Here is a 15,873-nt window from a genome sequence, read left to right on the forward strand (position 1 = left end):
TTCCTTTCTAGTTGTCATTCCCAAGTCCCACTGAGATGCAGTGCTTCAGTGGGACGTTTTCTTTTGATTTGAATCAGGCCCAAACACAAGTAATTGTACGCTGGCTGGGGCTAAGCCGTGCTCCTGGGGGAGTCGCTGCCACGTGCCGTCTGGAATCTCCATCTACAGAGAGTGCAGCAGGGAAAGGCAAGCGTCAGCCACCCACAGCAGCCACAGCGGGCTGGCAGGGGCCTCTGTCCCTCCTGCACATGTGAAACCGGTGTCTGGGAAGCCTGGAAACAGTGAAGTCTTTGAAGGTAAGACCTTTTTATCTCTTCAATTCCCACAGTAATCGCCAGGCTTTTCTCTGCACGTCACGTAGCTTTGCGCCACAAGAGGCAATGGGAACAGTCTGAGTGATCAGGAAACCAGAACAAGATTTTGGTCTGAAATCATCCGCTGAGCAGCAGCCTGGGATGCATAATGTCACCGGCTGGGGTGCAGCACCACCCGCCTTCTCCACCTACCCACAGAACATACACCATTGCCGGATGGAAATGGCACAGACAAGGTTAAACGGCTTCTTCAGAAAATCACCCCATGAGCTGAACCCAAAGCATGTGCCAAGGTTTCCCAGCACAAAGGCCCTTACGCTAACCAATACCTTCTATTATTTACGGGATTTTAGGAATAGCTACCTGAAAACCATGAAGTTCAGTCCTGTCTCCCAACAACGTTTTTATCCAATACTTCTGAAAAAGATAAAACATTTCTCTGAAAGATTTAACACTTTAAAATGTCCCCCAGAAGACGTTTGTGCCTTACATCCTAACGCACTGAGGTTGGCTGGCAGACAGGAGGGCAGTAGCAGTTTCTGAGGCGCCGTAGCTAAGACCACAGAAATAAAATATCAGCCACCTTTTGTCTGTTGTTGCTTCCTCTCTCAGTACCACACCATACCATAGAGGGAAAGCAGCAAGAGCTGCCCTAGTGCAGAACAGATTCTTGAACAACCTGGAAAAAAAAAGTAGCTTGTAAAATTCAGCCTGGTCCCATTCTCTCTTACCTCAGAAGTAAAGCGAAGCCAGAACCTCCTGCCTCCTGCAGAGCCATATGTCATCTCTCCTGCAATCCTGAAAATGCACAATTCCTGAATGCTGATTTTTTTTTGTCTCTGTCTCTGAGAGCAGTGAGTTCCACTGCTGAGAGATGCAGCAAAGTAAGCCAGCCCAAGCTCACTTCTCATCCCACCTTTTGGGACAGTTGTGTTCACAAGACCATTAGGATCCTCCGCTTCTCCCTTTTCCCAGGGCGCTGGGAAGCACATTGCCCATCACTACTCTCTTTCCAGCTCCTGCAATTCCTAGTCTAGTACATCCAATCCAAACGTCTAGCAGGAACGATCATTATCTCCCTAAGATGGCACGTTTGCGTTTCCCCTGCTTTCTGCTAATACCTTTGTTGTACTCTATCAGAAGACAAAATCTAAGTGAGGTGGAAGCAAAAATCTGCACAAGTCTGCAGCTCTCTGAGCTTACAACCCCCTATCACTTGAGCAAACGCAGAGGCTGGCATTTACCAGCATGGGCAGGTGGGGCAGCAGCTCCCTGGCTAGAGGAGATGTCAGCAGGGTCCTCAATCAGCTGCAAGAACTGCCCCAACTCAGCGGAGTTTGTCAGACCTGGCTTATTTATCTTACCTGGCCTGCTTATCTTTCATTCACAGGGACAGAAATACTTGGAATCCCAGAGGTGGCTACTTGCAGCTATTTGAGATCTGATGCTCCAATGAGGTCAGCTCGCCGAGAATTCAGAAGTTGAGCTTGAATAAAGCTGTGAGAACAACTGCGATGTGTCTATAAGTGTGCAGATTCATCGGTAGAGAGACTGCTGCAATCTTCAACTTCCACTCAGCACACAGCCGGGTGCTGCTGCGGGTGCGTTAAGCATCTGTTAGGAGCCTTTTGCAATCTCTGTTGTTCAAGAAGCTGACAATTCTTCTTCCTGCTAATACTAAGCCAAATGTATTTACACTGAGCAGTCCTGGTGGCTTATAATTCAGGAACTGGAGGTGGAATCCCAGCAGCACATCCCTCCCTCCAACACCTGGGAGGGTGGGAGTCTCCACAGAGCCCAGGCAATTGCTTTCGTGGAGCATTAATGGCTCCACTTGAGAAACCGGAGGTAAATCCTTCAATAGAAAACCAGCACACATTCATTTTGTAGCCAGACTTTTATTTTCTTTATATCCAGGCTTATTGACATCTGAAAATAAAATATTTCATTTACAAATAGACTAGTGCAAAATAAAGATAATTTTGGAGAAAAGACGACAGACTGCATGTAACAAAAAATAGGTGTGTGTGTGTTAGGACGATCTTCCTGGAACAGCTGGAGGAGGTCGCCTAGGAAAAAGACAAAAAATAACCCAAAATTCAAGGGGAGGGGGAGATTTAAAACAAAAGGTCGAGGTACAAGAGAATGACTCATATACTAATCTATCTTAACAAAATGGGTTAAGAAAAAAAAGGCACAGAACATGCACAGTGAGGAAAAGAGCAAGAAGGAGATTAGAATCAGCTGGCTATCAGCACAGCCTCTGCTTTCATCCTCACCACTTCCCACCTGACGCACTGGTGCCAGAGAGTTAGGACAACCCCATCACAAGTGTGAAGGTTGCTGCTCAGAGGCGTTCTACTTTTCTTGCAGGAAATAATATCCTCCTAGAAGAGCTTTTCTCTAGCCAGCCTTGAAATCTACACCACTACCTATTCCAAGAGCAGTGTTGGCAGCAGAGCTTTTTCAAAGGAGACTGATGAAATCAGGAGCGAGCAAACAAGACGTGTCTATGAGCTGGACTCGGGTATCTGAAGGGAACCTTGCTGGGGAAGGCTAAAAGCTTGGGTGACAGCAGCGTAATGAATGTACTGCCAAAACCTGCAGGAGAGACCCTTGGCAGCGGATGGCTCAGTACCCTGGCTGGAGAAGAGCGGCTGCTGACCCCGTTATCCAGCACACGGCACTGGTGCATTGCCGGCCAGCACGCCTGGAAGCAACTCACAGAGGGATTGGTAACGTACCCCAGGCAGATGGACACGTGTGTCATGCTGCTGTTTGCTGTGGGAGACTGCGCAGACTGCCTCGGGCGCATCCATTAAAGGCTATTAAAAAAAAATGTCCCCAAGTGTTACAGCAAACTTGCTGTGAACACAAATGGGAACGTTACTGCTTTGCTTGTTCTGCCTTTTGTTCCCACTTTGCTCAAACCCCAGGACCAGCACAGTGCCTGCTGCTTGGTGGGAAATGCCCGCTGCTGCTGTGCTGTGCCGTGCAGACCAGCTCCTCCGAGCACCCATTCCAGTTACTTGGCTCGTACCAGTCTGAAGGAGGAACTGAGTAATCAAGGCATTCTGAGGCAGCTGCGTGTTCATACACAACTGCTTTAGGGGAATTCCCTTCCAAGCAGCACACACACACAGGCACAGTTTTACTCCGCTCCTGAGGACTCAGCCTGGCCCTGTGCTCAGCTCTCCGGCTCCTCTCAGATATGCTTCTCCCAGCAATGAAACCAACACCAGGTTCTGCTTGAAAAATATTCACTCAGCAAAACATCTCCAAAGCATCCAAGCCCCTAGCAGGGCAGAAGGCTGAATGCTTCCCGTGGGCTACTTCTCTCTCATCTCCCCTTTTCCTGACACTTGGAGTGATCTGAACTGCAACACACCTCTCTAGGAAATCCTCTCTGGGAAATCCTCTCTGCAGACCCACCCGAGGTGGAGAGCAGGCTGAGATTACGGTGCAAGACTGGAGCCCGCTTGTGCACATCCAGAAAGTAATAATAAAAGCCCAGCAGGAGTTACAGTTTATTTCAGGTTCAGAAATGCAGCATAACATGTTTACAGCAGGTGTATGCGATGCTCAGTAATGACCACGGTTTTGGGAATCGACTCACTGTGCTCAAAGGTCAACACCAGGAACCATTTACAGACTACGAAACCAAAGGCAGATGTTTTGGCTCATGTGAAACAGGGCATTAACATACAGAGCAAAATTCGGAAAGAAATTAAGCGCTTGCTTCTTACAAAAAGAAGTCATTGTTTACACCATCCTGGAAAAGTAAAGAGACAGGAAGTAAAGCAAACGGCCGGCAAGACGGGACAAATCATATATCAAGCAAGAGTGGAGGACTGTCTGGACGGGAGGAGCCATCGGTATCAGCTCGCCTGCAGACAAAGCAAGAGGAAAGACAGGCAGAGTAACGTTCATTTACACAAGGGAGCTGTTCTGCTAGAGGCCAGGGAGAAGGTTCAGTGCCACCGCGGGAGGACGTGTGCCACAAGCATCCCAAAAAGTCCATGTCTCCCCAGTGTCACGTGTGCAAAATAGGTCTGCTTTCAATTCAGGAGGTTTGGACTGTTTTAAGACAGAAAGACAGAACTAGCCAGTAATCTCCGTATGATGTACACACGTTTAGAGTATTTGTCTGTGATACAGAGTATAATTTTTTCTGTTATGCTTTAACATGAAGTGTCATAACCTCTAATGCATCTCCTCTAATATAATAATCTATTTTTATGAGGCTTACTCAAAGTGCAACAAGATCAGCAATAAAATAAACACAAGTTAACTATTCTCCGAACATACAATCATTTTAACGTAACGCAAGATCCCCTGACATCAAAGGCCAAGAACTATTCACGGCATGAGCGAGCTCCTCAGCTGCAGGTCAGCCGTGACAAGGAAAGGTGGAACATGTTCTCCAGGCAGAGACTCAGGCTTAGCCTACATGCAATACTAGATAAACACCCTCCTGAAACTAGCTGCCTACATCATCCGGCTCACGTAAGCTCAAAAAACCTGCTGTTGCTTAACGGGAGTCTCCTCTGCTCCTTAGCAATCTTCTGAGCTTTGCCAGAGGGGATCAAACGAAGGGAGAGTAACCTTCAATCCGGGAGCTCAGGCTCAGCTGACCCTGGGGAAGGGTGTCTGCAGAGGGGACAGCAGCCAGTCTCAGGCAGCCAGTCCCCCCAGCAGATCCCTTAAGGTACTGGTGAGCCTGTGAGCCTGTCCTCCTGTCCTTCAGGTATGGAACGAGCTGATGGCAAGTTGCTCTTCTGAGAACAAGGGATGGGGGAAAGATAGCTCACCAGAATCATCCATTCCAGGCACTGTACAGCATGACAAAAGGGGCCAAGGCTAGGAGCAGAGTATTTATTCAGTTGGAAGTGGCAATTTCTTGTTTCTAGGAAAAATGCTAAGTGCTTCACAATTCTATAAAAAGCATATATGCACAAAGAGGTAAAATCATCAAACTCTGGATCTGTGCTAGAGGTTAATTATTAGCCTACACATCTAAAAGCATTGCATTTTAGTAGCAGGTCCAGATTTAGGTGTGATGGAGATGCAGAGGAAGGGAGGGCTGTGCAGCTTCCCGCTCCGTCCCACGACCTCAAAACCAAGCACAGAACCAGATGGTGCTCACACCAGGGCCATGGGTGCCTCACTGCTGCCTCCTCTTTCTCTCCTCAGTCTGCTCCTGGGAGCTTCATTTACAATTTAGGATTGCTGCTGAGAAATACAAAATCTTGTGGGGCAGAGTTAAGGATTGTGCTGAACTGTGCTAGCTATTTCCTTATGCTTGACAGAAGCAGTCATTAAAGTAAATTCAGAAGTCTCAGCTACAGAGAATTTAAATACATGCTTTTAGGCCAAGAGCTTCGTCATCTAATTGAGCTCCTACCTTAGCAGCATTCCCATGCGGTTACACCGGTCTGAATCACCCCTTCGGGAGGCAACTCAGCAAAATGCTTAGGATAAGGTGGGATAAACCCAGACCATAGGCTTGCAGCATCACTGAACAAATACCAACATCTGGGGGTAAAGTGACCTTCTGTGGCCAAGGTGGAAGAGGCGCTAAGCTTGACTTTCTGTCAGAAGGCAGCTGCCAGTCAGTAATACAGCTCTGACAAACCGTACACAGATTTGCTGGCTAGGCAACAAAATGGTCTACTGTAGGTATTTATAAAAATACACCTGACAGATGGACCGCATGTAACAGCAGAGCGTCCCACGCAGCAGAAAGCTGCGGACCAAGAAACATGATCAAAATATGTTTTGGGTAGTTTTTTTGGTAGTAAAACCCAGTAACACGCAGTTGGATTCACGGCCTTTTCATCCTTGAAAGCTGATTCTGTGCGCCTGATTCTGAAGCCGTAGGCCTGTTCTCCAAACACACAGCAGCCATTTAAGGACTTTTCTGAGATCACCGAGGTGCCGGTGCTCTGACAAATTCCATCTCCCCCGTGCTTCAGATGTTGACCTCTAGACTCCCCACGTGTGTGTCGTAAGTACGAGGTTTACAGGAAATTAAAGTTAGGCTAACATACAAATCATGATGCTTTCCCAAAGTCGTCTCTCTAACGCAAGCAGAAACATGATTTGCTTCAGCGGCGAACACAACTTATTTAACCAGCAGCCTGGGAATATTTAACAGCAAAAATCCCCATTGGCTGTGGCTCTTTGACTGGATTCTTCCTAACCACGGAGCTCCAGCGCACTGGAGCCCTACATGCAGCCTCAATAAATGAATTTATGAGACTGACTGTAGCGGGGGCCTTCAAAACCACCAATTGCTTTGCCTAGGGATCTGTAACCATAATTGCAATAACAGCAATTAATATTTTCTGAAATTAATCTCTAGTTTAATTCCGTCAACTCGAGAAGCTTTAAACTACATGGGTAACACTGACCCTAAGTGTTTAAAGTGAAGTAACGCAGAGTTAAGACAAAAGGTTTTTATAACACATTAATACAGAACATGTAAAGCAACAGGCAGAGAGGACCTCTGAAGGTGAACGTCTGCTAAAATAACATGCTGCCAGGATGCACAGCTGAGCACTTCTCAGCACCTGGTTGGATAAAGTGACTCCTAATCTGAGGTGTGTGGGATATCAAGAAATGCAAAGGGAAAATCTTTTTTTTGGAGGACATACTGGAAATTTATCGACTGGTTTGAGCAAGTATTTCAAATCCAAACTGGATCCTTGGAAAACTCAGATGCAAATCTCAGCCATAGCTCTGAACTGGCTCACGCAGTGGGCAGAGGAGTGGTAACCTATTTACAGCTGTGCATGCATGTATGCACATACGTGTATACACATATGTACATCTATCTACCTCCCCTCTGTTTCACAAAATAGCCAAACACAATGCTCAGTTCCCTAGATCCTGCCATGCAATATATGCATACACACACTGGTGTGTGCACTCACCTACGCATAAACCTTCCTATGAGTTCAGTGGGAGGACTAAGGTGAGTAAGCACTACCAGAGGACAAACTGAGCCAGCACACACTAGTCTGTCACGTACTGGCTCTTCAAACGACCCTTCTCCCATCCTTGCTGCCAGTGAGACAGCTCCACACCTTGCAGGCTGGGGCACTGCAGCCCGGTCCTTACAAATCACCCAACCTCTAAGTATCAGTCATCCATGAGGAAAGAAAATAAAAACACATTGTCCCCCACACACCCTTCCAGTTTGACAACATTCCTCATAAACTAGGCTTCAGAGAAGAAGAAATTATGGGAGAAGCAGCCTTCCAGCAAGTTTCTTGCAAAAGAGGCATGGAGGCGTGGGGCCTTCAGAAGAGCTTGATAAGAAACCACATTGGTTTTCTTTGCTTGGTTCAGCCATCAAAAAAGAAGGTGGGCACAACTGTAAAATGCCAAATGACAGAAAACCTGGAAGGTACAAATAAAAGGCAAGGTTCCTCGCAGACAAGAGAAAAGAAGGTGCAGCTCAAATCAACACGTGCACAAACACACACCAACTCAAGCCCTCCTTTGAGTGTACAGGATTGTGAGCATGGCTGCCTGAGCAAACACGTGTGTCAGTAAGTTAGCGAACATCAGCTATTTTGAAAGGAAAAGTCAAGACAGCACAGACCTTCCCAAAACATTTAAGACCTCATATACAAAGCAGAATGGACAGAATATATCAGTAAAATTGGTTACTTGCCTATAGATGTCCATACATGCGACTATACATTGGTTATTGCAACAGTTATCAAGCAATTTGCTTTCACATATTTGGTTAACAAGGAACAGCATGCCAGAAACTTCATTTAGTCTAACAGGGACGAATCTAACGGACGAATTACAGTGGGCCGAGTAGGTGAAGGGGGTGGTCTTCGACTGGAGAGAAAGAGAAAAGAAACAATAAGCACAAACACTGAGAACGAACCCCGCACCATTTGCTGTCGCTACGTGAACATGCACATGCACCTAGACACAAAAATCACATCTCCACATGCACTGAAGCACGACAGTTCTAAGCATGCCCGAAAAGAAGGACAGTAAAGAGTGCCACATGCATACCTCAGTTCTCTCATGTACTCGACAGTCCACAGTCTGCTTAACCTCTGAACACAGTTACCCTCTTATGCCAGGGGAAGCACCAGGGGATGATCACCATTCCTGTTTTCTTATCCTGCCGATCCTCACAGCCAGGCTGCTCTCTTACCTAGCTATTCAGCACCATCCAGCAGCATCCTGCTGCTGTTTGTTCCGTTCCTTCTCTTTCACAGCGTTTTTGCTCCCCATTTTCTTTAAGTGGAAGTACAACTGCTCTCTCTACTCCTCAATCCAGCCTCGATCGTCACAATAAAAAGCTGAGCTCATGGGCCGAACAAGGTGGGGAGTCAAGGGCTCTTCGCTTCTAATCCAGCTTTGGCAGACTTCATTAACGACCTGGACAAAGCAGAGCCTTCCCTTCCTCTGTCCTCTACCTGTGAAATTAGGAACTGTCCCCGTCTCTGAAGAAGATTACAAAGAAAATGACTCGTTTGGTTAAAACTAAATAGAAGATGAAAAGAATGCAACAATGTGTTAATCTCCTTTGAACTGGAACATAATATATGAGACAAATTTACACTTGACCAAAAAAAACTGTTTGGCTTGAATTGCATCTTGTATGACAATATTCTCTTTTGGTGAAGAAATGAGAATTTTAATCCCTAACATGCAACAAACAGAAAATATGCCAACTGAAGCGTTCAAGTAAATCAACAAGCTAAAAAACAAAATTGGCGAAATATAATTTCTTCATGGTGTATTTTTCTTACAGAAAAAATGTTACTGTGTTAACTATTGTTTCTTGTGTTGCTCCAGTGTAGGTCTTCTGGACCCATTTCCAAAATTTGTAGTTTCATAAAGAACCACTTCTAAGGCTTTGCATTTCTGCTGGGTTGCATTAAATTATTCCTTTGTTGAAATGCCTCACATTGCATTGTTTAGCGCTTACTGAAAACATCGTATCATGTGTATACAATTTACAAACAAGGGAAAATGCATACAGCTGTCTTCATATCAAATTTAAAAGATACAAGCCCAAGCATGCGTTTTAATACGAGGTTGAATGCAGCACAATAAATTCAAATAATGTGATTTAGTCAAATTGGTATTTAGCATGGCTGGATCAGAAACTGGAGAGTGCAGGGGGAGGATAACCTGGATTTAATCACTCCAAGCAAACCTGAACCGAAATCAGGTCTGAGCCCTATTCCTTCCTTGAACCAAAGCTGCCATTGCACCCTGACTGCTATTTTGAATTTTCATTCAAGCCAGAACTGAGCAGAAAACTACCCCAGCCAGCTCCGGGCTCCTGCTGCAGACTGCCACGTGAAGGAGAAGCCGTGGCTCCCAAGGGGCCCCTCTGCCACAGGCGCTGTGAGGGTCTGCGCTGCGGTGCCCTGCGTGCAGCTCTGCACAGCAATGAGCCCCTCGGTTCACACAGCGAAGACCTCCTGATGGAGACACATGTATGTTTCTGGGCCCCTCTGCATCCCTATGTTTGTTTGTGTGTGCCTTCCCCTCGGGTACGGGCAGGGATGGCTGTGAGGCACGGGCAGATCTACCCTTCGCTCCCGTCCCTCTCCTCTGCCCCCTGATGGGGCTGCCTTGCTCCCAGGGCAGTGCTGCTGCTCAGGGCTCCGCGCCAGCCCCTTGACCCCACACACCATGGCTGGGGGAGCAGGATCTGCACCCAGAAGTCAGAGGCACCCTCCCGAGGAGTGCTAGATGTTTGGGAAAAGGGTGGCTTGAGAGACCTGCAAAAGCACCTTTCACCTCCAGTCCTACAGCTGACAGTCTCCTGGGCAGTCTCGGGGTCACGCAGCATGATGGGCCACGCTCCTGGGTCCCTGGGCACAGCCCAGCACTGAGGGTCAGCTCAGGAAGAGACCTTGGCTTTGCTTGCCAGCGGCACACAGTAACAAAGGCACAAGCTGAAGCTCATCAGGTCAAAAAGCGAGGCCAAGGACAAGCCCAGAAATAGCCTGTCTCTAATTTTCCCTGCCAGGGTGACAAGTCAATACACGACCATTTTACCCTGGGAGCAGGATTCAGACCCTTTCTTCCCCTCTCTAACAGGAACCTCAGGGTCAGGAGGAGTGCTGAAGGATCACATCGGAGCGCTGGCTGGATGTGCCGGCCAGGATGGAGCTCTGCAGGGACCTGGCACCCAAACTGCCACCCCGGGATAACACAGCAGGCACCTCCGAAAAGCACAGGTCCGTGGAAACCTGGCGTGACTTCAGCGTGACCGCTTTCTGAGCATGGAGTTGAGCAAAGGTTACATAAATGCACGCTGCCAGCCCCTCCAAATGGCAGCTGTGCAGCGGAGGCAGGCAGGAGGAGCAGCAGAGGGAGCTGCAGCCTGCCTGTGGACGCGCAGCTGGGGCAGCCGCAGCAAAACAACCTCCCCCAGGTCCGGGCTGAGCTGCCATGGCAGCGAGGAAATATATGACTAAGCCCAATTAAATGTTTAGTCTGGGGCCAAAAGATGATACCCAGAGAGACAGCACGGAGAGCGTTTTTCTCTGCGTTATCGGAGCGATTCCATCAGTTGCGCCAAGCTGCTCCCAGCCTGCAAACGGCTGCTCCGGATTCATAGAAAGCTCCTTCTTACAAAAATGGCACTGCTGCAGCGATTCCAGTGATTGTCTCCAGCATTTTCACTGCGTTTTCAAGTTTTGGGGGCGAGTCTCACTGCCTGGCCCCTTTAACAGTCTGCTGATTTTTTATTTTTTTATTTTTATTTTTTTTTTTAAAAAGGAAACTGTTTGTAAAAGTTAGTGCTAAAGGGGCAGGGGATCATAGGTCCCCAGGGTTGAGTAAACGAGTCTGCAGAAAGAATCAGTCCTTCTAACTAGTGCACATTAAGCAGACATAAAGAATTTACCAATGAAAATTGTGGACTAAGTATGTATTTAATAACTCCCTCATGTTGCTGCAGAGACTCCTCCTTTGAAGAGCTCAGTGGGGTTTTGAACAGAGGATAACTCTTGCCCCCATGCCCAAACTTTTTTAAAAGGCAAAGTTTTACATTTATTTTTAACGTAAGCAGCACACCCCATTTTTCCAGTTTTAAAAGAACTCCTAAAAACTTTAGCTAGGCAAGCGCGGAGCAAAAGAAACTAAATAAAGCAAGTCTAGACTTAAAATTCGATCAGAAACATATGGGAGCTCTTCAAGCGCCTGCCTTTTGAGAAGTGCTATCACTCCCCACACAGAGTCCACAAAATATGCTTTCAGTAAAGCATGGCTGTAATTACCATGGGAGGCCCCGCTCGAAGAAGATGGCTTCTCTCCTCGGAGCACGGCTAGCATACTTCTAAATAAAAGGCTTTCCTTTCCACTTACATTTTACATTCTTGTTTGCTTGTGACCACCAGAGAACACTCGCGGAAGGCATGCACATAACTGGATTTTATGATACATTCCTATAGATCTGAGGCTGTAAACAAAAGTCCATTATTCTCTCCCTTTTCCGTGAGCTTGGTTTCCCTATAACACAGGCCCCTCGCAGTTCCCTGGTACGTGACGTTCGTCGTCTTAGCAGAATCTAACAAGAAAATAGCTTTTAAAATCTTTAAAATAGTTTTTAAAAAAATCTCTAAATGGCTTTAAGTCGGACTGCAGGCAAATTTTAAAGTAGGTGACAATAAAACTCTGGACGTGAGGCATACCAGAAGAGGATAAAAGAGTGGCTTACTTCAGGTGAGAAATAAATATCAATTCTTACTTGGGTGATTATTTAGAGAGACTAGGTAGCCTGATTCCTAGGCTTGTCCTTGAAATAGTTATAGTGCCCCTAACCTATTTGATTTTTATATGTTTTTCCCTTTTTTACTAAGATTCTGAAATACCCACACAACTTAAGAACTGTTTTTCCCAGTTCTTCTACCAACCTATCTTCACAGGTCGCCTCTTGACCTTCACCAGCTTCTGGATTTGCAGAAAATCCAAACCAGAAACAAAACTACTGGAGCCACGGGGGGTGAAGAACAGAGGCAAGACATGGTTTGCAGACCTGATTAGCCCGTGGTACAGTCTACACATGCTTAAAACTCTTCCTGACCTACAGCAAATGCAGAGTGGCTGCTGTGGAGACTCCAGGACATCAGCTCAGGAGAAAAGATTTTGAGCAGGAGTGGGAAAACCATCAGGAGGAAAGGCACTTGATACTAGTGACAGGTCATGAGAAAATAGGAAAAGCAGAAAAAGGGGAACATTAAGAGCAGTACAGCAGGAATCATGGACAAGAATCGGGAGGAGATGATTACAGGAAAAATGAGAAACAGCCCTCAGTAGTGATGAAAGGAAGAAGTGGTAGGGGAATACCTGTCTGAGATGGTCCCTTGCCTCAACTTAATGGTCAAAGAGAGTGGAAGTTTCTCTCTTTTGTTTCCATACTGAAAATTGTTGTTTTGTCAAACGTGAAATGTTTCCAGTAAGCATGCCCAGAGGATTGCTGTTGGAAAGCAAGTCAGGAATGGAAGCACTGAGACGCACAGCAAGTGGTACAGTGTGCATGCTAGTGCTGAAGTGGCCCTCCGTGTCCACATGCACGTATCAAGCTCCACAAAGGCACAGAGAGCATGGTGTGACCATCCTGCCAGGTACTTGCACAGCTCAACCTATTTCAAATGACCCAGTTGAACAGTACTGCCAGTGGAAGAATATCAGTTTTTTGTGTAAGCAAGTTAAAGTTGTTTAAGTAGTTTTACCTGATGCCTATATCTTCTCAGTAAAGGGGAAAAAAAAAAAGAGCAAATGGGAAGGAAGAATGTGTCCTTCCACTAGCCACCACTATGCTGCAGCAGTATAAATATCCATTAACTCAATGCTAAATGTTCCAAAGCATTAAGATTACTTTGGTTCCAAAGTGCATGACTTGACTTAATAGGGTTATTCCTTTCAGAGGCAAACAATTCCAAAATATGATGCTACACTAGATTCATTTCTTTGCAAATCAAGCTGGATTTTCTATATGACTATCATAAATTATCATATAATCACAGACACAAGTTTGTTTGTATGTTTAAGCAGGTACTGCATTTTGGAATTAGTAATTGCAGGGAATTAATGTGTCATATGGAAAAAAACAGCTTGAATAAAAAAAATAATTCAATGAAGCAACCAAAAAAGACTATTATTCTTAAACTGTGTGTTCTTGTTTGTCCTTCAGCAGGGAACATGTCGACTAAGCGAGTGCTTGTGGAGTTAGTCCACTAGTGGACTGTTCCAAGCCTTCAGAAGCCCGAGGTCGGGATGGTCAATAAAATCCAAATCCATGTGGAAGAAGAAACGAGTTAGGAGTGACGAGTGATACTTTCAGAATCCTGCTCTTCCTTCCTCCTTCCCCAGCAGATGATGACAACAGAAGGATCACAAAATCGGGAGGAGGAACAAGTAGTCTTTCAGCAGTAGTTCAAGTTTTGTGTACTGGTCTGTGTCGAGCTGTACCATTCAGTGTCAATGCAAATCGTGTATCCTGTCTTCAAAGACCACATCTATTTCTGCTCACTCTGTCCTTCCTTCCTACTCACCTTTAACCTTCCTCTCCCATTTTGTCTCTCTTTTCTTATGTTAAGGCAAGAAAGGGAACAAACATCTTGGCTATTACCTCCAACTTGCTATTACCTCCAGCTTGCATTTCTTCTTGTCCATAACGACGACTAACATGATCCCCCATGTCACCACGGTTAATGTAGCCATTGAGTGCCCTTCTTTTCACTAACAGAAGAGCTTGCAGGGACAGGAGAATTTCAAAGAGAACCTTTCAGAATGCCTGCAGGTTCAGGAAGTTCAAATCATCATTGCTTTCCCTTTAAACATAGTGTCATACATTTTTTTCTTCCAGCATAAGGAAGGCTAGAAATGTACTGCTGGTCAGCCCACTCTTTCAAAGAAGGCCAAAAGTTTCCTGTTGAACACGCTTGCTCTGATCCTATATAACCTTCACAGCAACTGTTGTTAAACTACCCTTTTATGAGATTGAATAAATAACCGGGGACAAAACACATTTTGGGTTCCTGTCTGTATTCCTGGCAAACAACGTTTGCTATTGTTTGACTCTACTTTCCTTTTTCAAGTTGCAAGATGCTAAAAATAAAAACCACTTCCTTTTCTAATAGTATCTCGAGAGAGAAAAGGCTAAGAAAGCAAAAAAAAAAAATAAAAACAAACAAGCAAAAAGCTTTTGCTGAAAGCACCTAAGTGAATAAATTACTCATTCATCCAGTTTACCAGCTGACACTCCCAAAGCAGGACTCAGCTGTGTTTGGGGACTGCGCTCACAATATCATCTTTATCCCAGCATCACTTCTTACAGCTCTCTTCAGGTTCCTGCTTTTTCTGTCTTCCTCTCTCTTGCATAATTTTTAATTACCCTTCCCCATCACAGGGGACTGGTCTACAGTAAGAGAAATGAAGAGCCATCTATCAGCCTGATCCACTTTACTGGATTGTGAAGTAACTCGAACAGTCCCAAAGGAAACGGATCTCTCCCAGTTCACCCCGTTTTAAAACCAAATTGTGTTGAATAAGTTTTAAAACAGGCAGAAGCACGTAGCTTAGGAACAATACTAAAGATAGTCAAAACTACCTGAGTTGCAGTAAATAGATCAAGCCTAAAACCCACGTAAAACAAGCGACTCTTCACAGAACTTCATTCAACTGTCATGCTGTATTGCCAACCACAGCCCATCAGAACAATTCCTCCACCAAGATGCAAAGAGGAGAGGCCTGCCTCTGGCTGCTGAAGGGAGATGCTGGTGGGAGACAGATGCAGTGGCAGCAGATGTCGTACCTGGGCTGCAATGTCTGACATCCCTTCATTTGGTCTGATCTTCAGGACTGTCATCTGGAGGAGGGGCACATGAAGGAAGGCAGTCAGCAAAATCCTAGTGCTAGTCGAGAAGAAAGCCATCCTTTTAGGGGTGAGCGATCACCGAAGCTCCTGGAGCAGACAGAGGAGCTGTTTCTCTCTTATGGTGTTACAGTACAAGCAGCTGAAGAATCAGTTCTGTGCAAACCTGTTCCAAATTTCTCGCAAGATCAGTATTGCAGGATTAGGATGAAACCACAAGAGTTGTTATACTGTGGTATTTTACACATTTGCAAAAGCTGCTGTGACCTGCTTTCTGGCCAGTCCCTCCACTATGTATCCTCATTCACAATGCTACTTCTTTCATTGCTTCTATTCAGACTGAAGCAGCCGGATGATCCCAGGTAAGATGCCAAGTGTTCCTCAGCTGTTTTTTCCCCATGGAAGTGGTGTGGCTACCCTAAGGAGCGCAGCTAGTATTTCTAGTGGTTGTCACGGCCACTGACACCAGGCTCTGTTAGGAAAGATTGCCAGATACTGCATTTCATGGTTTGAAAACTGGATGAAAAGCTTTAAAAGAAGGCAAATACAAGGAGCAGGAGACAGGTTTACAAAGGTGCTAGGAAAGGATAATTTGGAAAGAAACCAACACAAGACAGTGAGAAGCAAGGGAGGGAATACGTGGGGAAGGCAGACAAATGTTCTAGGCAGGAAACCAAGTGACTG

The 15,873-nt window shown here is 45.8% G+C and overlaps 1 protein-coding gene across 7 annotated transcripts in view; it reads right to left on the bottom strand.

Moving 5' to 3' along the window:
• Positions 1-3,811: 3,811 nt before the first annotated feature.
• The window catches only part of DNM3 (dynamin 3), a 177,206-nt gene continuing 165,144 nt past the window's right edge, over positions 3,812-15,873 (bottom strand). For 5 of the 7 annotated variants that reach the window (XM_035332694.1, XM_035332697.1, XM_035332696.1 and 2 more), the window contains one exon: positions 3,823-8,171. In XM_035332694.1, coding sequence (XP_035188585.1) covers positions 8,102-8,171 — 70 coding nt within the window. In that variant the 3' untranslated portion in view covers positions 3,823-8,101. Of the gene's footprint in view, positions 8,172-10,509; positions 10,532-15,873 lie in introns of all 7 variants that reach the window. The other 2 variants (XM_035332700.1, XM_035332692.1) reach the window with 2 other exon arrangements.

This window comes from Oxyura jamaicensis, chromosome 8, assembly GCF_011077185.1.
Source record: "Oxyura jamaicensis isolate SHBP4307 breed ruddy duck chromosome 8, BPBGC_Ojam_1.0, whole genome shotgun sequence".
Lineage (NCBI taxonomy): Eukaryota > Metazoa > Chordata > Aves > Anseriformes > Anatidae > Oxyura > Oxyura jamaicensis.